Below are 25,543 nucleotides of genomic sequence, written 5' to 3' on the forward strand. Positions count from 1 at the left end.
AGTGCACCATGCCACCCTATCCTGTGCTAACCTTTTCATTTTTACATAACTATTACATCCTACATCAACTCTAATCTGTTTGTAATATTCATACCTTGGTCTACCCATATTGTGTTTACCGCCTACACTTTCCTCAAAAAGAAACTAAACAAGTCCTGGGTGTCTTAAGATGTATAAAACACACTATCACATTACAGTACACTACAGTACAGTACATTATAACACATGTAACATACCTGTAAAAATACATGCATTACAGGTATGTTATAGGCATTATAATTATCCTGATATTTAGGTGGGCTACATTATGATAACTTAAAGAATCTTTACATTATTTTACAGTCTTCAAATAAATTATGAGCTATAGTGGTGAGGGTAGTCGTTTTAAGGGTGCAAAGAAAAACATTATTAGCTTGTTTTGTAATTTTATTCGAGGTCACTGAGACATGTAAGTTATTATATGGAAGTCTCTCAGTAATCATATTGCTGCTGATTATGATTTTTGGATTGTTGACCATCTTTGGTTCATCCATTATTGAAAAGAAATAATAATGCAAGCATTATGTTGTTGGTCATGAAGTTTCAGATATTGGGATGAAGTGATTATTTTGTTATTATGCAGAAGTAAATATTTTATACCATATAAAAGTAAAACCATAGTCACTTGCGATTGATGGAGGGGTACCTAATGCGTTTGTTATTAAAGTAATTCTTTGCCATTTGTACAGTAATCTTAATGAACAGCAGAAATAACACTTATTAAACAGCTACTACTATATAAAATGACTCAAGTTAATTATTTAGCTGCTTGATGTACTTCTGGTGCCCATTCACTTCAGTCATCTACCATGCATCCATTCTACACTACCTGATGGAAGCCAGAGACTACTGGCGAGTAGGGACTCGCTTAGCTGTATACTGTTGGCATTAAGACAGGTAAGTTTTCTGCAGTGCTGGGAAAACCATCTTTAGGAGTGTCGATGGTAGGGTTTGAACCCACCATCTCCTGAGTGATAGTTTACATTTATGTAACCTGTACAGCAAAGCTAACTTGTTTAGTGGTAAAAAAATATCTTTACTATTGTCTTAAACAATTTTATTGACTTGTAAGCAGACTTAATTTGTTTATCTTTAATTTTATATAGAATGTTTAAAGAAGTTATTGGAGGGCATTATTATTATGGAGGGTTAGCCAATGGTTTTTTACCTATATGGTTGAGATTTGAGGCCACTCAATTTTGGATTGAAATTTTCATCTGAAAATTCATGTGTTGCTAAGAAGGGCACCCAGCCATAAACCCTCAGGAAAACCCAGAATGAGCCTGATGGCTCCAGTGATGCCCAGAAATGACTGGGATAAGCTGAAGGAAGTTTTCTTTTTTTAGAAATGAAATATTTTGGGAAGTCTTAAATAAATAATTATTTTACTTACTGTATAGTGAAGAATTCAGTCTCTCCTTCATAGCAACAAAATTTCTTCGGGGCAGAAGCTCTTCAATCCACAATTGAGAGATTTTTATGACATTTCAGGAGTTCCTCCTGAAATTACTTTGAATCCCAAGAAAGTGGGATCTTCTACTACCAGTACCAATGATACCAAAGTTTTTCTAATATAACATAGAAGTTTTTGCCTACTTATCTAAGGAATAGTCTGAAAAATAAAACTTAGTAAAATCAAAGACAAATAATTTAAATATGCAATGCATCTTTATTCAAAAATACTTTACATCAGTGCTTTTGCATTTACATTTTTTATAACACAGAATGGAAATCCAGCAGTGTATACAAAATGAGTAGCATTTAATATTCATCTCCACCTTCTCCACCTCCTTCAACAGATTCCATTCCAACTTCTTCATAATCCTTTTCCAGGGCAGCCAAATCCTCACGAGCTTCAGAAAATTCACCTTCCTCCATACCCTCTCCAACGTACCAGTGAACGAAAGCACGCTTGGCATACATGAGATCAAACTTATGATCAAGACGTGCCCAAGCCTCAGCAATTGCTGTGGTGTTGGACAACATACATACTGCTCGTTGGACCTTAGCAAGATCTCCACCAGGAACTATGGTTGGTGGCTGATAGTTAATACCCACCTTGAAGCCAGTTGGACACCAGTCTACGAACTGAATGGTACGCTTCGTTTTGATGGTTGCGATGGCAGCATTCACATCTTTGGGAACAACATCTCCTCGGTAAAGCATGCAACAAGCCATATATTTTCCATGACGAGGATCACACTTCACCATCTGGTTGGCAGGTTCAAAGCAGGCATTGGTAATCTCTGCTACAGACAGTTGCTCATGGTAGGCTTTCTCAGCAGAAATGACTGGGGCGTAAGTTACCAGTGGGAAGTGAATTCTAGGGTAGGGAACCAAGTTGGTCTGGAATTCAGTCAGGTCTACATTAAGGGCACCATCAAATCTAAGAGAAGCAGTGATTGAGGACACAATCTGACCAATCAGTCTGTTCAAATTGGTGTAGGTCGGGCGTTCAATGTCCAAGTTGCGGCGACAGATATCGTAGATGGCTTCGTTGTCAACCATAAATGCGCAGTCGGAATGTTCAAGTGTGGTGTGTGTGGTCAGGATGGAATTGTATGGTTCGACGACAGCAGTAGATACCTGGGGAGCAGGGTAGATGGCAAACTCAAGTTTACTCTTCTTGCCGTAGTCAACAGATAGCCTCTCCATAAGGAGGGACGTGAACCCGGAGCCAGTGCCACCACCAAATGAGTGGAAGATGAGGAAACCCTGCAAGCCTGTACATTGATCAGCTAGCTTCCTAATTCGATCTAGCACCAAGTCGACTATTTCCTTTCCAATGGTATAATGTCCTCTAGCATAGTTGTTTGCAGCATCCTCCTTTCCAGTAATAAGTTGTTCAGGATGGAAAAGTTGTCGATATGTGCCAGTGCGTACCTCATCTGAAAGAAAATTGGTGTTTAATATCCCATGCAACGAACAATTTGATACTTATCAGAAGAAAGGTACAAAATGTCCAATTTAAAAGAAAAACCTTAGATATCTTTACTAGGAAGGTGGAAAGTGCTAGGGCATTTAATCAAGGCTAGACAGTGGTGTCCAGTCCTCAGACTCTCACAAATGAAGGTGTGATGTTCTATTGATATGTCTTGATTTCCTTCCATTGCCTGGATTTGATGTTTGAGGATTTGCAATTTTTTTTTTTTTAATTAAAATATTTGATACTCAAAATATGGTTAAGAGGATTATCAGTTTTAAACTCTGAGTATTTGAAAGCTATCAGCATCACCTAAGACTCATCAGAATTGGCATGAATCCATGCCAAAGAGTCATACAGTGAATTTCACTGTAAGATAAAAGTTCTGAAAAAATGGGAAACATGTAAATAGTTATCAGCAATGTCAGAAGTTAGCTCATCTATACATTTTATGCCCCTCTAATAAAGAATGATTTAAAAACTATGGTTCATTATTTGGTCAGGAAGAACAAGAAATTTAACACAGCATGTATGAAATGTTTGCATGACTTAGCTAGCACCTTTCATAAACTGCCATTTTTGTTTATTTCTCAGTGTGATAATTTTAAATTTGTCATCAGTCGACTCTTAAATATCAGTCAAAATTTTCATTTAACTCTCAAAATAAATCTACTATTGTAAACTGTTTATCAGACACAATTTTTTTAAGTCAATAACTTACTGTTTATAAATATGGCACTTTGCATCTTTCTACTGATAAGAACACAGTTCTTATATTGTCGTTTAGGAGTCAAATTAATTATAAAACATATGGGGTGCAGTTTTACAAATTCTGGTATTGTAACAAACATAGCACGTTGCACAGAATAGTACAAAAAACAGAATGCAACAGCTATCTTATTTTGGTTAGAAGAGCAAACTAGAGAACTCTGGTAAATGCACTATGAAATGAATTCTATTTGTTTCTTTACACAAGACTTTACATTACATCATTAATTTTTTTACAGCATATAATACAGTACCTATAGAACATCCAAAAAGTAAGTACCGTATGGTTTTCATGTGATGGAGGAGTACTAGAAGAGGAATGGTGGAAAGATCGAGTAAGGTGGAGGGCTTTGGTACACTACCCTACCTGGAGAGAATCTGGAAAAAGGAATGGATGAAGAAGATGTAAGCCTTGTAAATATCATTCTCTGGTATTCCGTATGATCATGGTACAACATTCTATATCACTCTCTATAAAACTTATCAATATCACTGTTTTATGAAATAAAATAGTTCAATTTTTATTATAAGTTCTGTAGTTTACTTTCCGTTATAGAGATATGGGTATTTTACAAGTTAATAGCACAGTATTATTTATTTTACAGCCTACATTGGACCACTTTAGTTAATTATACAAAGGTTTTTTGATTTCTTATCAGCCCAATATTTCTTTATTCTGAGAGATGCTGCCTTCCTTTCTTCAACAGAAAACACCCTCCCATTAAAAATTTTTTTTAAAAAAAAAGAACATATCATATCAAGGAAGAGTAACGGTACTCTTGACATCCTCTATGCTCCCTCCTGACTTGCCCAAGAATATTTTACTGTAGATTGTGTCTTCTTTGGCAGATTCTGATCGGTTTGTAGGTGAGAAATGAAACGGTTAACAGGTTACATCCCTGAAGAAGTTTAGTTATACTGTACAAAAGGTATGCTTTTTACAGAATTTACAACCAAACTGTTCCTCTTCTCGGTGCACTGACTCTGCATTAATTTCAGAGAAAATATAATAATATTTGTAAGAAAAGGAGCTGAAGAATGAATTAGGCCAAAATCTCAGACACTTTTTAGAATTTCATAAATCTTCCCTGATGCAAAATTCAGGGTATGAAAAGAGGACTTTTTCAAGAAAACAAGAAGTGTGTTAGCCTAAATCATTTCTTAGATTTTCAAATGCACTTTCTTAACATGTATGGTACTGAATTGGAGAGTGTAACACATGCTTTGCATACAAGATTTTTATTTTTTATATTTTGGCTGCCAAATTGTAACTTAATTGTAACTTATTCCAGGGAAGAAAAATTGAAATCACTCCTTGTTCAGACTTTCTTACAGTAAACATTTCTACTGAAAACTGTTTGCTATGGACTTCTTTAGAGTAGATTGTTGTGCTCGATGCCATTACTGTTAAACCCGTTAAGCTTTTAGCCAGAGAAGATGATCAAGATACTGTTGAAAAATGAACAGAGAAGAAGAAAAATGGTATGGTACTTTTCCGAATGTTAAACTTTGTAACTTGAATAATTTTGAGTAACACTACTGTACCATAAAAACATTCTACACTCTGATGCGTAAAAGTAGGTCATTTTGAAACTGAAATCAGTATCAAAAAGTCACTATTATAATGATATGGTGGCCATGTCATTCAGGCATGAAGTCTTTATGGTCTAACACCGTAGTTAGCAGGTTCGAGTCCCATTGGTGGACCCCTGTGGGTGGGGATGGTAGAATAACACCCACGATATCCCCTGCTTATTGTAAGAGGCTAGTATAAGGGGTCCCAGGCAAGGGTTGGCGATCATGGGGCCCTTAGCTGAGTCTTGGCATTGCTTCCACTTTCTTATGCCAAGCTCCTCACTTTCATTTATCCTATCTGACCTCCCTTGGTCATCTCTTGGTCTTCTCCAACCTCAACGGTATTAGAGCATTTGAGGCCTAGAGAGTTTTTCATTTTCACGCCCTTTGTGGCCCTTGTCTTTGGCGTCTTTGGCCGATACCTTCATTTTTTTTAAGTGTCGGATCCCTTCTGTTATTTTCCTTCCAATTAGTGTTAATGGAGGAGATTTTCCAAGTTGTACTTCCTCTTAAAACAATAATCACCACCACTAACACTCCAGTTGGTGGGAAAAGAAAAATCACCATCAGAATGTTGGCCAGCAGGATAGGAGAGGTGGTAGTAGCCTATAAACTGTCTAAACACTAGATTGTGTAGCAAAAGTCTGGATTTAATTCCAAACCTCTCCACAGTGTTCATGTAGATTGAAGGCATATGTCGCTGCTGATGGCGATTCAACCATCGGATGGCGACGTTAAGCCATGAGCAGACACGCTGGTGTTACTCGACAGAAGTAGGCTATGTGTCGACAGTGGATTTCACCCTCTCTCTACCTCGCTATCATCACTCGAAAGTCTCCCAATGGACATCAAATAGAAAGACTCGCACTGGGCGAGCCGAACATGTCCTCCGAAACTCCTGGCATTAAAAGCCGTACAAGGCCATACTGAGCAAGTGGCCACGTGGCTTGGGTCACATAGCTATCAGGTTGCATTTGGGAGATAGTGGCTTCGAAACCCACTGTAGACACCTCTAAAGATGGTTTTCTATGCTTTCCCATTTTCACACCAGGCAAATGCCAGGGCTGTACCTTAATTGAGGCCACGGCCGCTTCCCTCCCACTACTAAGCCTTTCCTCTCCCATCATCGCTATAAGACCTATCTGTGTCGGTGTGACGTAAAACAAGTTCTAAAAATAAAAACTATTTTGTAAACTATTTTAATTCGACCGTCTAAAAATTACTTTTGAAATGGCACTACTTAAAACCGAGCGAGTTGGCCTTGCGATTAGGGTCGCGTAGTTATGAGCTTGCATTTGGGAGATGATGGGTTTGAATCAGATCGTCGACAGCTCTGAAGATGGTTTTCCGTAGTTTTCCTTTTTCACACCAAGCAAATTAAGGCCACGGCCACTACCTTCCCAATTCTAGGCCTTTCCCATCCTTCCGTCGCCGAAAATATTCGATGTGTTAGTGCGACGTTGAACCACTAGGGAAACAAAATCGGGGAAAATTTCCAACAGCTCCTTAAATTACTTATACAACCATACACTGCATTCTAAAAAAATATCATGAACACAGGAGATTGGGTATAGAATATTGCAATGTAGTTCCGTTGTATCTCAGATTTCCCGCCTAAAATATCAAGATTGAAAATTGAATATGTGTTTAAGTATCTTTTGATGGAGCTCTAACGAGCTTTGCAGAGAACATGCACAGCGAATTTTATCACCAATAGAGAGATGTCTTAGGCTTTAACTGATACAGATAATACAATTATGCTCACGTAAACCCAAGAAGACGACTAAGGTTTTTTTTTTTTTTTTTTATCCTAACAAACCTCAAGGACGATTTCAACACGACGATGATAGTATGGTGCCTTGAGATAAATCGAGCTAATGGAAGGCATGTGGGCACCACAGCCCATATATTATTATTATTATTATTATTATTATTATTATTATTATAACCGTACTGTACATTATACAATGTGTCAATTAAAAATACAAGCAAGGCTGAATTTTAAAAGCTGTCAAGTTAAGGAAACTGAGCATGCTTCTGAATAAGTAAAATCAATGACCGATCATTTTCAGTAACCTTTCCCAGAAAACCAGTGATTCCTAACATAGTGCATGCCTACCTTAGGAGCCGAGGTTACGCAGTTCTGTTACAATTTCAAGGCGGATATAGTCTATAACAAAGAATTCGTCATGTGTTTAGATTTATTACATAACAGTTTTTAAGTTTAATTACATTAGAAATAATAATAAAATAACAATAAAAATAAAAATTAACTAATAGGCATTCAGCGATTTCTTTCATAAAGCTTAAACTACTGTACCGATTGACAACTAAGTTAAAATATCGAACGCACCAATATTGCGAAATTAATTCTGTCAAAGATGACAAACATCGGAAGCAAGAGAAGCTTCAAAATGACTAACATAATAGTCATTACCTCTAGATTTATGAAACTGATCGTAGTTCAGCACAGTGAGTTTAATGATATTGGTCCCTAAATTACTTTTAATCAACATATTAGGGCCTACATACCTACTACAGTCGGCTCCAAGTCTACAAATACAGCTCGTGGGATATGTTTTCCAGCTCCGGTTTCACTGAAGAAAGTGGTAAAACTGTCGTCTCCACCCCCGATGGTTTTATCGGAAGGCATCTGGCCATCAGGCTGGATACCATGTTCCAGGCAGTACAGCTCCCAACAAGCATTGCCGATCTGTACTCCAGCTTGTCCAACGTGAACTGAAATGCACTCCCTCTGAAATACGAAATAAATGCTTTGTTTTAAACAAGTACCTTAACACATCTATAATCTAAACAGCGATTCATTCTGCTTCATAGAACGCTGTTTTCTATGCGAACCAGTGATCATGGATATGAGGCATCAGCTGTGTACAATATCGCAAAGTTTGACGTTTCTATGTAGGCAATTAATTTATTTATTTATTTCCACACTTCCGGATGTTACATCCCAATTACAGTGGCTTAAATTTACACAATTCGATATTCATACAGTTATTTATGAATATCTAGATACTACTACATTTATTATAAATGAAGATAAATATTAAAACTAGAAAGTGAAAGTCAAAATAGCTTAGATTTCATTAGAATGATATCTAATTTGAAGTAATGGTACACAACTATAAAGCTTACTATTTTACAAAATTCAAACAAAGCGTCACTGTATGATGGTACGGAATTTCGCTTAACATTTAACATTCATGCCGTTAACATGCATTCGTGTTTTTAAATGTTTTTATTTGTTCCTGATAACGAATTCCAGTATATTATTTCATTCGGCTGCTTTTTTTCTGTGCGTGGGGAGTGAACATTAGTTCTCTAACTAGCAATACCCAGAGCTCTTTCGTTTCATTCACGGCTTTCAGAGGCTACAACCTAACTTCCCATGAACAACAATGAAACACATTGCTACATTTAATTCTAATATTTTTTTCTGTTGTAGTTTATTCCATTATACTTTTTAGGTATGTTTGAAGTAAGTTGCATTCAGTAGGTATCACAAGTGTTCTATATACAGGGTTATTCACCTAACATGTTACACATAAATAACTTCTAAACCATTAAAGATATCAGCATTCTGTTTTCATATTCGTAAATGGTACGCAGGGTCTTGTAAAATAACGTGCTACTTAGTCTCATGGGGTGATTAACAACCGAGATATTGACATTAACTCCATATTTTTAAATAGAATGGCATAAATTCATACAGCTGATTTAAAAGTTAATCTGCGTACAAGTTCAAATATGTAAGCATTTTCAAAATCGGATAATTACTTTTTCAGATATAAGTAAGAACAGCATGCACTGTTTTGCATGCCGCATCAGACGGCGTGAAGTCGGGCAAGGACATATTGAGGCGCAAGCAGTTGCCTGGGAGCGAGTTCAGCCACAGAATGGATACCAGGCATGTAAGCACCTCGTAAACATGTGATGGGTTTGCAAAGTGTGTATGACAGACGAACACATGACAGGACAGAAAGGGTTGATGCGTTTAAAACGAATAAAATAAGTACATTGCCTTGAAAGGAACATAACGAAAGATATAATTGTCACTGGTTTTAGTGTACAGTTCATACTACTGTATGAGTTGAGAAATAAACATAACACAAAACACCGGAAGACCCCCCCCCCTTCTATAAAAGCAAATGTTCAGAGCTGATCGTGGTGAGATGGCAGCAACATTATTATTTATGTTTTATTTTACACGCATTAATCTCCGCAGAGTTCATGCGCGACTGTAGTAGCATGCATTCGGGAGAGCGTAGGTTCGAGTCCTACCTCGCCCAACCTGAAAGTGATTTTCAATGGTGTCCCATGTTCAACACCAGGCAAATACCGGATAGGTACCTTTGTGATAGGCCACGGCCGACTTCCTTTCCAAATCCTTCCAATTCCCATCCGTGAGGAAAAAACGCTAAACTGAGCGCAACTTGTTACATGTCAAAAGAAAACAATACAACTTTAATCTCCCTTCCCCGTTGTGTGTTCGTCAGTCATACAATAACGTTGCACACCCAGGGTATGTTAGCGTACATCGCATTATGTTTATAGTACATGCCTGGTATCCGTTCTGTGGCAGGAATCAAGGCCAGGAAGCAGCTTGCGCCTCAATATATCCTTGCCCGACTTCACGCCGTCTGATGCGGCAGCAAAACCACGCATGCTGTTCTTATTTATATCTCAAAAAGTAATTATCCGATTTTGAAAATACTTACATATTTGAACTTGTACGCAGTTGATCTTTTAGACCAGCTGTATGAATTTGTGCCGTTCCATTTAAAAATTTTGAGTTAATATCAATATCTCTGTTATTAATCACCCCATGAAACTAAGTAGCACGTTATTTTACAAGGCCTTGGGTACCATTTACGAATATGAAAACAGAACGCCGATATCTTTAATGGTTTAGAAGTTATTTCTGTGTAACAGGTTAGATGAATAACCCTGTATACCGGGCGAGTTGGCCGTGCGGGCAGGGGCACGCGGCTGTGAGCTTGCATCCGGGAGATAGTGGGTTCGAATCCCACTTTCGGCAGCCCTGAAGATGGTTTTCCGTGGTTTCCCATTTTCACACGAGGCAAATGCTGGGGCTGTACCTTAATTAAGTCCACGGACGCTTCCTTCCAACTCCTAGACCTTTCCTATCCCGTCGTTGCCATAAGACCTATCTGTGGTCGGTGCGACGTAAAGCAACTAGCAAAAAAAAAAAAAAAAAAAAAAAAAAAAAAGTTCTATATACTGTACCTCGAAATCGTCAGTGTATACCGTAAAAGGCAATTCAAATATTTTATTCTTTTCAGCAGATCGTTTTATAATAGGAATACCAAAGGTCCTAGAATAGACGAATTGACTCCTGAACTATACCCGAATTTACTGTAAATTCTTCAGATTTTTTTTTTTGAAATGGTACACGTTGCTTCCTGCCATTGATATGGGAACTAAACAGGCGTATAAGCGAATCAGAGAATCCTACAATTTTTAGTTTCTTCAGGAGCGCGTTTGTTTTATTTTGTCAAATGCCTTCTGAAAGTCTATGAATGCAACATTAATCTGTTCTCCCTCATCTGGTTCCGTGAAAACTGATTCTGTAAAGTTAATCATATACTGTATGTGATAGTAGAACGTCGGGGAGAGGAAACCGTTTTATTTTAATATTATATTAAAGATCTTACGTAAATGGAAAGTCTATGGCATTAAATGAGTTTTAAAATGTTCGCTATTGCTGATGATACATATCGGTCGGTAATTACTTATTAACATTGGACTTCCTGATTCCAAAATTGGATATACACGACTTATTTTCCAGATAGATGGAAATGTGGCAGTTTCGATCACTAAGTTGTACGGTATATCAAAAGGAGAGGGTATTTATGAACACCTGCACAACCCTTAATTATGTATGGCGGGATGCGAGCTGGACCATCTGATAATTTAGGTTTCAATTTGTATAAAATAGCTACTGCAACCTCATGTAAGGTAACTTTGTCAACGCACAGTGTGTCGGTAGTGACTGGTGGATAGCTAAGAATGCAGTATTTGACTTACAAACCTTTGCCGGCGAGACCTAGTGTCTACAGTGCACTATGTCTTCTGGTATGGGCTAAAGCAATACATTTTGTTACTTTCATTGATCTGTCTCAGTCTTATCCTTGGCTTCGACAATATGAAAGTGACCGAGGTATGAGCGATGCTAGCAATACCATTCCTTATGCAGCCAGTCCCTCTATGAACGGTGTGAAAATGTTGCTCATAAGGTCGGTTGGTGCACGCATTTCAGGGATATGTAATAGCAACGTCTGGCTCAGTGAGGAAAGCAACGAGAAACAACCTCACTCCCAATTTCCCTACTACGCCCCTTCATTGATGCCTAGACCATCTATGGTAGGTAATGGTAGAGCTGTTATACATACATACATACATACATACATACATACATACATACATACATACATACATACATACATACATACATACATACATACATGGATTTTTTTTTGCTAGGGGCTTTACATCGCACCGACACAGATAGGTCTTATGGCGACGATGGGATAGGAAAGGCCTAGGAGTTGGAAGGAAGCGTCCGTGCCTGGTGTGAAAATGGGAAACCACGGAAAACCATTTTCAGGGCTGCCGATAGTGGGATTCGAACCTACTATCTCCCGGATGCAAGCACACAGCCGCGCGCCTCTACGCGCACGGTCAACTCGCCCAGTTACATACAAGTAAACCGATTGAAAATATGTCGCAAATGACTCGGCTACGTCTTGCCCATTGTTGTTATTCTCTCTTTTGTTTTTAATAAACGCCCAGAAAGTTTTTATATTATTAGTTATGCCCAATTCTCTCCGAATGGTCAGGGCTGAGGCCTTCGGTTCAGAGGGTGCCAGATTCGATTCCGTTCGTGTCGGCGATTTTGATGATGATGATGATGATTGTTGTTGTTTAAAGGGGCCTAACATCCGAGGTCATCGGCTCCGCGTCTTATTCATTCTTCTGGCTCGGGGACTAGGTATTTTTGTTTGTACAAACTCTTCATATTCGGACAACACACCACACTACCAATCACCACAGAAATACGCAATGCCACGTAAGGTTGGCGTCAGGAAAGGCATCCGGACGTTAAAACAAGACGAAATCCACGTGTGTGACAGTTCGCACCCGCGACCCCACAGGTGTGGAAAAGCCGTAGAAGACGAAGAAGGTAAATTATACCCAGTTCTATAGATTCAATATGCTTTTTTATATGCTGATTTTATTGCTGATTTGATTTCGGACCTTATTGTCCTAAACTGACTAATGAATTAATCCGACAAGAGTTTTAGTTTCCCACTCCTGAATTATAGAATCGTAAACCACAAGCTACAGGGTATTTCCGTGAAGTTGTTTAAGGAACTAATATGTTTACTTCCCCGTATAGATTGGAGCAGAAGCAGTTCACTGCATTATCAATATCAGTGAATTCATACAAAATAATAGCCCCAGTCGGTACCTCTTAGATTTATGAACAGAATTTCAAAGTTATCATTTTCAAAACTAGACAATGTCTGAGAATCGCTTCTGCATTTTCCCCCCATAGAACTGACCTATACTTCTATGACCAGAGTGGGGTGGTGTGCGTCTTCGAGCCGTTCAATGTACAACGTTTAATGTGATGAGTATATACCGGATATATTATATAGACTACACCACGTACTTCTGATACATTTTTCTTATATGAGCATCAAAAGAACGAGAGAAAAATCATTATTCCATTCCTTAAATACTGATACAGAATTAGGCACCTATATATTTAAAATGAAATTATAAAATCTGCAAATAAAAATAATCTTAGTGAACTCTGCATAAATTTGTCTGTATTCTTTACTTAAATAAAAGTTACAAATAATTAATTGTGGCTGCCTAGTATTGCCGACAAAGTTGTGATTGGTTCACCCAGGAGGACATGGATTCGATTACCCGTTAGACGTCCAGAAATGGAGAAATGCTAGCGACTAACACTCAGCTATAAAATACACGGATTTTCATACTTTATTATCAGTTTTTCAATAGTGCACTCGAAACTAACTTTCCAATTAATATTCCGAGTGTCAAACTCAGTTTCTTCTGTGAATAATCTATTTCTACGGAAAATAGTATTACTCCTTAAAGGAAGACATCATATTTCTAGAACACACCATATTTCTTTGAACCCTTAGAACAGAATAGGAATATAAAAGATCTATGCCGGTTTGAATGACTCAGACGGTACAGTGCTGACCTTCTGAGCCCAAGTCCGCGGTTCGATTCTGACTCAGTCCGGTTGTGTTTGAACTAGCTCAGATCACCAGCCTCGCGCCGGAAGATTTACGTACGTAAAAGAACTCCGTCGAGACAAAATTTCTGCACCTCAGCGTCTTCGAAAACCGTAAACGTAGTTCGTAGAACTATTATTATTATTATTATTATTAACACATGTATCTATGGCCCGATAAATATAACATCACTGTAAATAATAGTTGTTGAGAACTCACCATTTTGATGGTATTTAAAGCACTAAGTGTTGCGTTTGATAGAAGCGTGCGATGTGGCTTCTCCAAACTGTCAGTTGAATCGGCGAAGCTTACCGCTCTGTTATATAGCCTTTAAAGTTAAAGGGACAGCAGCAACGTGATTGGTTGGACAAGATTTTAAGTGACGTCATGATCCTTCGGTCTGTAATCATATAAGGGAAGGTACAAGACGCGTTCGGTCGTAGCATGTAGGAGTGGTTTGTGTGGGCCAAGAAAACCTTACCTGTTGAGGAGGAGGTGTGGTTGTGGGCATTGTCCTTGCTCCTACCAGACTCGATTTCTATGCATATGCCTCCTCGCCACAAGGACCGTAGTATAACAGCATGTTCCATCAGTACGTATGTAGCGTAGCGTAACGTAAAATCCACTCTTCTGTTTAAATCGCCTGCTTACAAAACGGAATATCAGAGCAACTGTACTTACATCCCGTACGCGGGGAACACTGAGAAGTGATCTAAGCAATCATTTAGTGGAGTAGGGTGGTCTTTTTTATTTATTTATTTATTTATTTATTTATTTATTTATTTATTTATTTACTCTCCAGGGTTGGTTTATCCCTCGGACTCAGCGAGGATAACCTCTACTGCCTCAAGGGCAGTGTCCTGGAGCTTCAGAGTTTGGGTTAGGGGGATGAAACTGGGAAGGAGGACCAGTACATCACCCAGGCTGTCTCACGTGCTATGCTGAACAGGGGCCTTGTAGTGGGATGGGAAGAATGGAAGGGATAGGGAAGGAAGCTACCGTGGCCTTAAGTTAGGCACCATCCCGGCATTTGTCTGGGGGAGAAGTGGGAAACCATTGAAAACTACTTCGGGGATGGCTGAGGTGGGACGGTGCGTTACTAATATGTAGGGAATATATTGAAGTGGACTGCGTTAAAAAGATACTAAACTATTGGATGTGGCTAAAAAGGGAAGAGGGGGCTTGTGTTTTACAAGCAGCGTATCAGCAACAGTTGAAACACATGTATACGAGGTGCTGGCTTACAAAAATTAAAATGTATTTAGTTAGGATTGGCATGTGATATATTTGAAAGATAGTCTGGAACAGAAAGGGGAATAATAGACAGAGAGAGATTTTAGGGAGGGTAAAGGACATTCAAAGGCAGCGTCGGATGGAAGGGTGCAGAGAGAGAGAGGAGTTCACTTAGTCTTTACAATAGAGTTATACAAGTCACAAGAATGAGCCTTAATAACGTAAATAGATCAGAGAGAAGAGGTTTATTATGGTGGTTGATGGGGGTGTACAGAAATAAGGGATGGGCAAGAAGTGCAGACAAGTCACGGTGTTTCGTGTGTGGGAATGCGAACACTGACCTACACTTGGTGAATGAATGCATAGTATTAATTAAATTGATAAGTAAGTTATTGAGTACTAGGGAGCAAGAATTACTCAAACGGGGGGATGAACGAAAAATCATGGAATGGGTGTCTAATGAGTGGTTTAGGAGTGGCAATTTAAAGACATATTTATGTGCGGTAAAAAATGATGTGTGACAAAAGTGGAAGGTGATAATGGACAAGTAAGTAACTGGAGAATTGTAAAAAGAAGACATGAGTGAATTATGTGTTGTTCAAGGTATGGTTCATAATAATGAGACAGTGGAACAGGATCTTTCAAGCGATAGGTAGAATATTGTAACTTAGGTTGCCACAACTCAGCAGACAGAAGGAACGATGTGTTGTGGCAGCAGCATGAAACTGCAGAGAGAGGCATGATTATGAGTAAGCAGACAGGTCGTCGATATTGTAACATAGCTCAATGACAGTGGCTGCCTACTCAGACGTGTGACGTGAGAGGAGGAAGAGAATAAACGGGTATTGCTGACACAACAGGATGGTGGAAGGTTATGAACCTCCACATAGTGCCGGTGTGCTATTTTATTTATTTTATTTTGTTTTTCCGAAGGTATTTACAGTCCTTATACCGTGTTGCCGTTTTGCCGTCTTCTCCGAATAGGAGCTTGAATGTTGTTTTGTTTTGCCGTTTCTAAATTGTTTGCTTTTTTTATGTTTTTAGGCTATTTTGTGTTTATTGGTAATTTTAATTTTGGCTTATTATGTTAGTTTTGTACCGATAGCCATGGCGATCAGATCTCCAATAGGGGTTGACCGGGGCCATTATGCCGTGGTGACGTTTATTACATTTTAATTTATCTTATTCTATTTGTTATCTTATATGGTTTTGTTGTGTTTTATATAATATTGCTTGGGTTGGAGTTTAATGTGTTCTCTGTAAGGATCGACTGGTTTAATTACTGTACGATCTGGAGGAAATAAATAAGTAGTAACACAAGAGTCAAAGTGATCGCAGTCACGAAATAGTGTTTCTTGCACCGCAAGTATGCGGATACAGAATTTGTTACAGGAATCCGGCAGCGTCTTCAGTTCCCAGTGAATTGCTTTCTCTTGGGTTTGATGAGTCTTGGGAAGCTCCGACTCTTCCCAGCATGACATTCAATCATTCAATCAATCAATCAATCAATCAATCAATCAATCAATCAATCAATCAATCAATCAATCAATCAATCAATCAATCAAACAATCAATCAATCAATCAATCAATCACTACTGATCTGCATTTAGTGTAGTCGCTCAGGTGGCAGATTCACTATCTGTTATTTCCCTAGACTTTTCTTAAATGATTGCAAAGAAATTGGAAATTTATTGAACATCTCCCTTGGTAAGTTATTCCAATCCTATAAACGAATATTACCGGGCGAGTTGGCTGTGCGCGTAGAGGCGCGCGGCTGTGAGCTTGCATCCGGGAGATAGTAGGTTCGAATCCCACTATCGGCAGCCTTGAAGATGGTTTTCCGTGGTTTCCCATTTTCACACCAGGCAAATGCTGGGGCTGTACCTTAATTAAGGCCACGGCCGCTTCCTTCCAACTCCTAGGCCATTCCTATCCCATCGTCGCCATAAGACCTATCTGTGTCGGTGCGACGTAAAACCCCTAGCAAAAAAAAAAACAACGAATATTTGCCCAATTTGTCCTCTTGAATTCCAACTTTATCTTCATATTGTGATCTTTCTTACTTTTAAAGACACCACTCAAACTTATTCGTCTACTAATGTCATTCCACGCCATCTCTCCATTGACAGCTCGGAACATACCACTTAGTCGAGCAGCTCGTCTGCTCTCTCCCAAGTCTTCCCAGCCCCAACTTTGCAACATTTTTGTAACGCTGCTCTTTTGTCGGAAATCTCCCAGAACAAATCGAGCTGCATTCCTTTGGATTATTTCCATTTCTTGAATCAAGTAATCCTAGTGAGGGTCCCATACACTGGAACCATGCTATAGTTGGGGTCTTACAAGAGACTTATATGCCCTCTCCTTTACATCCTTACTACAACCCCTAAATACCCTCATAACCAAGTCCAGAGACCTGTACCCTTTATTTACAATCATATTTAGTGATTACCCCAAAGAAGATCTTTCACCGAGCTCGATAGCTGCAGTCGCTTATGTGCGGCCAGTATCCAGTATTCGAGAGATAGTAGGTTCGAACCCCACTGTCGGCAGCCCTGAAGATGGTTTTCCGTGGTTTCCCATTTTCACACCAGGCAAATGCTGGGGCTGTACCTTAATTAAGGCCACGGCCGCTTCCTTCCCGCTCCTAGCCCTTCCCTGTCCCATCGTCGCTATAAGACCTATCTGTGTCAGTGCGACGTAAAGCAAAAAAAAGAAAGAAAAAAGATATTTCCTAATGTTAACACCTAGGTACTTACAGTGATCCCCATCAGGAAATTTCACCCCATAAACGCAGTAATTAAAACTGAGAGGACTTTTCCTATTTGTGAAACTGACAACCTGACTTTTAATCCCGTTTATCATCATACCATTGCCTACTGTCCATCTCACAACATTATCGATGTCATTTTGCAGTTGCTCGCAATCTTGTAACTTATTTATTACTCTATACAGATAACATCATCCGCAAAAAATCTTATCTCTGATTTCACTTCTTTACTCATATCATTCATATATATAAGAAAAAATAAAGGTCCAGTAATACGCCTTGAATTCTCCTCTTAATTATTACAGGGTCAGATAAAGCTTCGCCTACTCTACTTCTCTGAAATCTATTTTATCGAGCTCGATAGCTGCAGTCGCTTAAGTGCGGCCAGTATCCAGTATTCGGGAGATAGTAGGTTCGAACCCCACTGTCGGCAGCCCTGAAAATGGTTTTCCGTGGTTTCCCATTTTCACACCAGGCAAATGCTGGGGCTGTACCTTAATAAAGACCACTGCCGCTTCCTTCCCACTCCTAGCCCTTTCCTGTCCCATCGTCGCCGTAAGACCTATCTTTGTCGGTGCGACGTAAAACAACTAGCAAAAAAATCGATTTTCTAGAAATATAGCCAACCATTCAGCCACTCTTTTGTCTCGTCCAATTTCACTCATTTTTGCCAGTAGTCTCCCGTGATCTACCTTATCAAATGATGTAGACAGGTCAATCGCGATACAGTCCATTTGACCTCCTGAATCCAAGATATCTGCTATATATTGCTGGAATCCTACAAGTTGAGCTTCAGTGGAACCTTTTCTAAACTCGTACTGCCTTTTATCGAACCAGTTATTAATTTGCAAACATCCCTAATATAATCAGAAAAAATGCTTTCCCAAATCTTATATGCAATGCATGTCAAACTCACTGGCCTTTAATTTTCAGCTTCATGTCTATCACCCGTTCCTTTATACACAGGCGCTACTATAGCAACTCTCCATTCATTCGGTACAACTCCTTCATGCAAACAATAATCAAATAAGTACTTCAAATTTGGTACCATATCCCAACACATTGTCTTTAGTTCATCCCCCGAAATCTTATTAATTCGAGCTGATTTTATAGTTTTTAACTTTTATATCTTTCTGTAAATGTCGTCATTATCATCGGTAAATTTCAGTAGTTCGTTAGTATTAGTCACCTCCTCTATCTGACATTATCCTTATAACCAACAATCATTACATACTGCTGACTGAATACTCCTGCCTTTTGATGATCCTCGCATACGCACTCCCTTTGTTCATTAATGATTCCTGGAATGTCCTTTTTCGAACTTGTTTCTGCCTTAAAGTACCTATACACGCCCTTCCATTTTTTACTAAAATTTGTATGACTGCCAATTATGCCAATGTTCTGGTCCTCCAGAATCCCAATGACCAGGTTTACCTGCGCTCATCTCAGCTTGGTCTTGAGGTAGTTGCATTGTCGGTTGTGTTTCCATCATGCTAAGTTCGTGGTTAATTTTAGCTGGTGGGCCTGAACGCAGGGCGAATGAGTCGCAGACTGTACTGTAGATTAAAATCACTCTCATAGTAAAAGGGTAGTTAGTCCTTACGGCAGCTGGTGTTCGCTGTGGTTGACTGATGCCTCTTGGTTTACTAGGCTGAATTCTTTTTCTCTTTTACCCTCCTTCTTTATACGGGCTTGCGACCGGCAACAGCAACTACTGAGCTGCTTAATCCACCCATTTATTACTGCAGGTGGGGTTTATTATTATTATTATTATTATTATTATTATTATTATTATTATTATTATTATTATTATTATTATTATTAAGACGGTAGGTCCCTTAGTTGTGATCACAATGTTAACGGTCACATAACACAGCTTCCTGTATAAACGATGTTCAGAGAGAGAGAGAGAGAGAGAGAGAGAGAGAGAGAGAGAGAGAGAGAGAGAGTGTGTGAGTGTGAGTGTGTGTGTGTGTGTGTGTGTGTGTGTGTGTGTGTGTGTACTGCACACTTAAATGGCCTTACTAATGTGAACGTGACAGAAGTCTACTGTATTTTAGCTGAAACCTTGACGCTTTCTCCAAGATGCAGAGATTGGAGACATCTGATGTCGAAGCTTTCATAAGAATGAGGTAATCAGTTCAGAGCTGCTCGTAGAGCCCAAGAAACGACTAAAGGAAACAGCTGGCTTTTCCTAGTCCACTTGTCGTTCTTAACTTCGGGTGAAGCTACACAGACTACTAATATGTTTCTTTGATTGCATCCGGGAGGTAGTGGGTTCGAATCCCACTGTCGGCAGCCCTGAAGATGATTTTCCGCGGTTTCCCATTTTCACACTAGTAAAATGCTGGGGCTGTACCTTATTTAAGGCTACGGCCTCTTCTTTCCAACTCCTAGGCCTATCCCATCGTCGCCATAAGACCTATCTGTGTTGGTGCGATGTAAAGCCGCTAGCAAAAAAATGTTTATTTGATTTACAATAATTGTTGTATTAGAGCTTTCCTATTCATGACGAGGGTTTCAGCTGCATACATGGTGTTTCAGTAAAAGCGTGCAAAAATTAAACAGGAAAATTTAAACTAACATTTCGTGATATGAGCCTGAGAATACAGCTAAAGGAGCTAATGCATTCTTTTTTTACCATTTAGATATTATTTTTGGTTTCCTTTGATGGTTTGTAGCAAGGGAAAACCGTATTTCTTCCTCTGAAGATGATTTTTATTCTAGTTCTTATTACTTGCAGTCATTATACAAAGAGAACAAAAAGTATTCGGAGATCGTAAGCTTAGGCCGTTGACTCTTATTCTCCGGACCACCTTTTGAGCAGACTAAAGCGGAAGTGAGTGTATAGACCAGGGGATGGCGCGGGCGACAGGGGCAGCGCCTACGGTGTTGTCACACGGTAGTTGAGGGGGCAAGGGGGTGTGCTACCCAGAGCGAGTTTTGGCAATGGTGCAGTCAATGCGGAGATGCCATACTTACTCACTCAGTGGACGTCCTGAACACGTGGGTGCAGTTCCAAACATAGTCTGTTTAAAACAGCAGTGAGAGAATTGTATCAATGTGCTTCGCTTTCACAAAACAGTGTATGTGCGTATTGTGTGCTAATTCATAATTCTTGCAGTCTGTTGTACGTTTGTAGGTTTCTTCTTACTCGTTATTGGATATTATTGTGCAATGGATCCGAACAAAAATTCACCAGGCTGTTATCAGTTGAAGAAGAAACGCAAAATTTTTACGTCCGGCGAGAGAAATGTGATTCTGTCTGTTTATAAACATTTCCGAGCGAATAGTATTGACGGCGGGATTAGTTTACCTCGTGTGCTGACCCCGGCTCTGATTCCGACTTGGGTGTGCAGCCACTGGCTAGTGACACAGATTAATTACTGAAACACAAGGTAAGCTGACGCTGAAACCTCCTGCATAACGATGATAATGATAATAATAACAATAATAATAATAATATTATGTAGTACATAATCCTCACTTCTCTCCCTTATTCATAAATCGCCCTTGAGTAGCGGCTCATTTCAATCAGGAATCAGGCCATATATTTAGATAATAATAGTGAATAATAATTAATAAATTATTATTGTTACGGAGATATCAGTGGTAGTTAGAGGTAAAAGTAGGTGCGGGCTGGAATAGGTCTCAACTACAAAATTAAAGTTAATTTAAAACTTTAACAAGGGTTATATTTTCTTTTCAAAATCAACAAATAACAGAGTATTAACAGGTACCAAGTAGCAAATCAACAAATAAAGCAATTACAAATTACAGTTCGTTATAAGATTTGGGCTTCGAGCCCCGTTTTACATTCCTCGAGCTGCAAGCTCAACTTTGCCAGGTTACAGATCAGATCCCAGGGGCAGAAAACCCCTTCATACAAGGAGCACTTGCTCCCAACTATTAACCTCAAGCCTCTCTAAGGCACCTTTACCACAACACCATAAAGAGCTGACCCGCTCTCGATCTTTCAAGCCTATAAAGGCAATAACAGACTCTTATCCAAACTGCCATCAAGGCATACAAAGAAACAGGGGTATATAATACCCAACCTACAGGGCCTTCGCATGAAGAAAACAAAACATCAGGTTAAGTTAATGGCCCAAAGTACAGAAAGGACTGGAGGCGTGAACTTGCACTCCTAAATATACAATATTAAAACCTAAGTGGCTCTAGACCGATATACAGGGGCTAATCCCAAGCTAGGGAGGTGACTCGTATGAAAAAACTTTAATACATTAAGGAAGAGACGAAACGGTTATGAAAACGTAGTCACCTCGATTTCAAAATGAAAGGGAGCTCGAGAGGGTGAAACACTCTCTATCCCTGCTTTATGGAAACGGGATTTGAAGTTTTTACATATACTGAAAAGTAATTTACATTTTAAAGGAATTGGTTACATATTAAAAGTTTCGAACCCTCCCCGAGAGTTAAACTGCTGAGCTAGCAAGAAATACAGATGTTAAAAGGTCATTACCTTGTTGGAGATCTGTTGCCCGAAGAAAGAGGCGCTTCCCGTCCCCTGCTACATATCCACACACTAAGAAATATGTTACTGAAGTGGCCAGGAGACAAGAAAATCAGCAGTTTTTATACCCTCGTGGAAAATTCGAGACCTTTCATGAATGATAACAACCCGCCCACAAACGTTTATTGGATAACAGCAAAAACTAATACACAAGACGAGGAAGAAACACCTTATTGGTGGAAAATTAATTACAGAAATTCCTGATTGGCTACATTCAAAACAGGCGGAAAGAAAGGATTTATATTGCCAACCCACAAATGACAGAACAAAATTTAGTAAAGACAAAACTTATGAATACAAAATGTCTTCAAGAAAGTTCATGCCATTGCACCAGAGTGTGTTACCATAGTTTTTGTAGAGACATCTGGTAGAGAACGTCCACCCTTCTTGATTAATGCCACATAAATGGGATTGTAAATAAAGGGTACAAATCTCTGCACATGGTTATGAGGGTATTTAGGGGTTGTAGTAAGGATGTAAAGGAGAGGGCATATAAGACTCTGGTAAGACCCCAACTAGAATATGGTTCCAGTGTATGGGACTCTCACCAGGATTACTTGATTCAAAAACTGGAAAAATCCAAAGAAAAGCAGCTCGATTTTTTTCTGGGTGATTTCCGACAAAAGAGTAGCGTCACAAAAATGTTGCAAAGTTTGGGCTGGGAAGACTTGGGAGAAAGGAGACGAGCTGCTCGACTAAGTGGTATGCTCCGAGCTGTCAATGGAGAGATGGCGTGGAATGACATGAGTAGACGAATACGTTTGAGCGATGTCTTTAAAAGTAGGAAAGATCACAATATGAAGATAAATTTGGAATTCAAGGGGACAAATTGGGGCAAATATTCGTTTATAAGAAGGGGAGTTAGAGATTGGAATAACTTACCAAGGAAGATGTTCAATAAATTTCCAATTTCTTTGCAATCATTTAAGAAAAGAAAAGGCTAGGAAAACAATAGATAGGGAATCTGGCACCTGGGCGACTGCCCTAAATGCAGATCGATATTGATTGAATGGTTGGTTGAATGGGCATTGTAAACTATAAATGTAACATAGGTGTACGTGTACTAAGTAAGACTGTGTTTCTGTTCATTAAAAACAACTGCACTTCTATCAAAGTATCTAATAACTTTTCTTAATACTCTAATCGTACCTTTTCCTAACTAGGATGACGTTTACACACAGTCAAGCCAGTGGTGGCTGATAACCACAAATTCTAAATTATCTGGCAAACGGCTCGTTTGCGACCCATGTTTACTAAGACTTGTCTGCTTCTAGTATCGTGTACTGACAGCTGTTTTAATTTGCGCTATTAATTATGATACAACCTGTAGATGCGCAGTTTGTTTGTAAGAGTTATATTTTTAAAAGGAACTGAAATATTATTATCTCAGATATTGCGGCCGTGGCCTTAATGAAGGTACAGCCTCAGCATTTGCTTGGTGTGAAAAATGGGAATCAACGGAAAACCACCTTCAGGGCTGCAGTGGGTTCGAACTCACTATCTCCTGAATGCAAGCTCACAGCTGCGAGACCCTAACCGCGTGGCTAAGTCTCTCGGTATTATTATTATTATTATTATTATTATTATTAAGCTTTTTGGGTCATTTCTCGCACATTTAATTTTTGGGGATTTTTAAGTCACTTTATTGGCCTTTTTCGGCATTTATTAGATCATAAAAATCCATGCCCTGCTGATGACCTACACGATTTTTTTTCGTGTTACTCCAGATGATCTTCTGTTACCTGTAGATTTCCTCAACTAAGATCTTTTTTCCATAGCGTCATAGTCATCGTGTAGTCTTAGCCCTTAAATGCATTCTTTTTTCGCCATTTAAGCATTACTTTAGAATTCCCCGGAAAGTGTATAAGAGGAGAAAAATAATGTTAAAAATTCGGCGATGCTAGGATGGGAAAGGTTTGGATTGGGGAGGTAGCGACCGTGGCCTTCCTCAATGTATAGTCCCAGCATCTGCCTGATGTGAAAATGGGATACTGTTCAAAATCATCTTCAGGGCTGCCGACGACGGTGGGATTCGAATCCACCGTTTCCCGAATGCAGGCACAAAGCTACGTGACCCTAATCGTGCGGCCAGCTCACTCGGTAGAACAATGAGATATTTTGCGTATTGCATATCTGCTACATCATGGATAAAAATGTGTTACTCTGTTCAATGTGTACACAAAAAACCTTCCATCTCTTTTCTTCCTATTTATTTTATACAAATTATATGCATACATGGTGTGTGTTGGTTCTTTGATAAGACTGCAGATGAACTCGTGATTAGGGCCCGGATTTAAAACAATGCATATGCAAGTGCATATTTTGAACGTTAGCGCATATTTTGACCGATAGTGCATATATAGACATATTTTTCTCTTATGTGTAATCGATTATCTAAGATTTCTGAACGAAGTGAAAAATCTAATGAACTCTATATATATGTTGTACATCCCTTGGCAACACGAGAAGCCTTCCCTGATGAAGGAAGGTGCTTTCAGTGTCGCAGACGGATAATGACACTTTTAACAACAGCTATTTCCTTCTTTCTGACATTCAATCCATAAGCAACTACATAAGTGGAATCAGGCAGTCTCTGGCAGAAGAATGTTCTAAGCAGTCAGTGCCGGAGTACAAAAATTGCCCAGTTACGTCCGTCGACGTAGAACTATCAGTATCAGCGTATAAAATAATTCTGTCCGACAACAGAAAGTCATTGACCCCGGAAAAGACTAAAAAACTGTTAATAACCTACTGCCAGGCATCATTTTATAAGGAATGAAATATGTTTATCAATTTAACGCTGAGTTAAAATTAAATAATGCGTTCGGTAAGTGTCTTTTGTTTTATTTTTCGTGCACATTGTCAACATTTTTAGTGCATATATGCATGCATATTTTTGTGGAGATTTTAGTGCATATGAATCCGGGCCCTACTCATGATTCAGCGTAAGTTCTTGGTTTCAGTGTTTCTCTCACTTTAGAAACACTGTATCCTAAAGAACAAAGAGACCACGATGATCAATCCAGACTCCGGCGGAAACCTATGCAGCGTTTCTTGTCTTTGCCGAAGCAAAGAAACATTTCACATTTTATGCAAGAAACCAATGTGAATCCACTGCATCCAGGAACCTTGCATCGCTTTTGTATTTTATTCTACTTAGGCCATTGATCAGTCTGAGTCTTAATTTTTTTAAAGGCGGGGAGTGCGGCTTACTGTTCCAAATTTTAATGTCATACGATGTAACCTCTTCTCGCTCATGAGAAGTGCACTGAAGCGGACACTAGTTCACGAAATCCCCTCCAGAAGCACCCACATAATGTTTTAAACCTTGTTACAGATAGACTATGCTATATCATGGATTTAAGATGAAAAATTAATCCCACAAAATTGCA

The 25,543-nt window shown here is 39.1% G+C and overlaps 1 protein-coding gene across 1 annotated transcript; it reads right to left on the reverse strand.

Moving 5' to 3' along the window:
• Positions 1-1,688: 1,688 nt before the first annotated feature.
• Positions 1,689-13,930, reverse strand: LOC136878846 (tubulin alpha-1 chain). The gene is made up of 3 exons (XM_067152378.2): positions 13,837-13,930; positions 7,838-8,060; positions 1,689-2,927 (listed from the first exon to the last, which is right to left on the reverse strand). The coding sequence occupies exons 1-3, from the start codon at positions 13,837-13,839 to the stop codon at positions 1,801-1,803; spliced, it is 1,353 nt and encodes a 450-aa protein (XP_067008479.1). The 5' UTR covers positions 13,840-13,930; the 3' UTR covers positions 1,689-1,800.
• Positions 13,931-25,543: the final 11,613 nt, after the last annotated feature.

Source organism: Anabrus simplex, chromosome 8, assembly GCF_040414725.1.
Source record: "Anabrus simplex isolate iqAnaSimp1 chromosome 8, ASM4041472v1, whole genome shotgun sequence".
Taxonomy (NCBI): Eukaryota; Metazoa; Arthropoda; class Insecta; order Orthoptera; family Tettigoniidae; genus Anabrus; species Anabrus simplex.

Bases quoted from the DNA above. Each gene is read 5' to 3' on its own strand.
- LOC136878846 (XM_067152378.2), bottom strand. The intron at 2,928-7,837 runs GTATGTAGGCCC...ATTTTCTTTCAG, and splicing joins CTTGGAGCCGACTGTAGTAG to ATGAGGTACGCACTGGCACA.